A 1,029-nucleotide genomic window follows, 5' to 3' on the forward strand; every position below is an offset into this window, starting at 1 on the left:
TTCGTATCCGTTTCGATGCACGATTCTTTGTTGATGTTGTCGTTGTTGTTTGTTGGAGTTGTTTGTTGTGGTCGTTGTTGTTGTTTGTTGTCGTCGACATCGTTGTTTACCACGTTGTCAGTCCAGAGAATTGAATAAGTCTTCCTCATGTAGCTTATTGTCATTGTTGTTTGTTGTTGTTTGTTGGATCCTTAACCCATCGTCATCATCAGTACATGATTCTGCTGCTCATCATCTTCTTCATGCAGTTTGTTGTCATTGTTGTTTGTTGTTGTTATTGTTGTTTGTTGTTGTTTGTTGTTGATTGTTGGATTCCTTAACCCATCGTCATCATCAGTACATGATTCTGCTGCTCATCATATTCCTCATGCAGTTTGCGATCGCGTGCGGATGTCTAGCGATCAACTCCGACCAGCAGAAGACGGTGGTGAAGGCAGCATGGGATCTCGCTCTAGACAAGGAGTACAAGGTCATCAATCTCGCTCAGTCGAACTTCGACTGTTGTCGGTTCGATTTGGCCAACGAGACGATACCGGATGAGGTCACGTGCGACGCGGTGGGTGTCGTCGTCGCTTCGTTTCCGGTTTATCCTCTTTTTTTTTTATCTGCAAACTTGTATTTACGACGAGTTTTATTTTTATAATCATATCTTTTATGTAGGTCTATTATTTATGTAATTTTATTATGTATGTAGTTATATATGTTATCTATATAGTTATTTTATGTATATGAATCTGTTCTTTATTGATTGTATTGCCGGTAAGATTATTACGGCAGCATTTTAGTGCCACAAAAAAAAAATTTTTATCTCGAAATTACGAAATAGTATCTCGTAATTACGAAATAGTTTCTCGTAATTACGAAATGCTATCTCGTAATTACGAAATAGTATCTCGTAATTACGAAATAGTTTCTCGTAATTACGAAATAAGTTTCTCGTAATTACGAAATAGTTTCTCGTAATTACGAAATAGTTTCTCGTAATTACGAAATAAGTTTCTCGTAATTACGAAATAGTTTCTCGTAATT

General features: G+C 36.7%; 2 protein-coding genes across 2 annotated transcripts in view; both read left to right on the top strand.

Annotated features, from left to right (window-relative positions):
- The window catches only part of LOC106814192 (tetraspanin-31-like), a 10,334-nt gene extending 9,691 nt beyond the window's left edge, over positions 1-643 (top strand). Inside the window, exon 3 of the mRNA XM_014818490.1 lies at positions 338-643. Within this exon, the coding sequence (XP_014673976.1) occupies positions 338-643 (306 nt within the window). The remainder of the gene's footprint in view (positions 1-337) is intronic.
- Positions 1-1,029, top strand: part of LOC106814193 (chromatin modification-related protein eaf-1-like) — a 64,816-nt gene that overhangs the window by 29,750 nt on the left and 34,037 nt on the right. The gene's annotated exons all lie outside the window — the stretch shown is intronic.

Source organism: Priapulus caudatus, unplaced genomic scaffold, assembly GCF_000485595.1.
Source record: "Priapulus caudatus unplaced genomic scaffold, Priapulus_caudatus-5.0.1 Scaffold882, whole genome shotgun sequence".
NCBI lineage: Eukaryota > Metazoa > Priapulida > Priapulimorpha > Priapulimorphida > Priapulidae > Priapulus > Priapulus caudatus.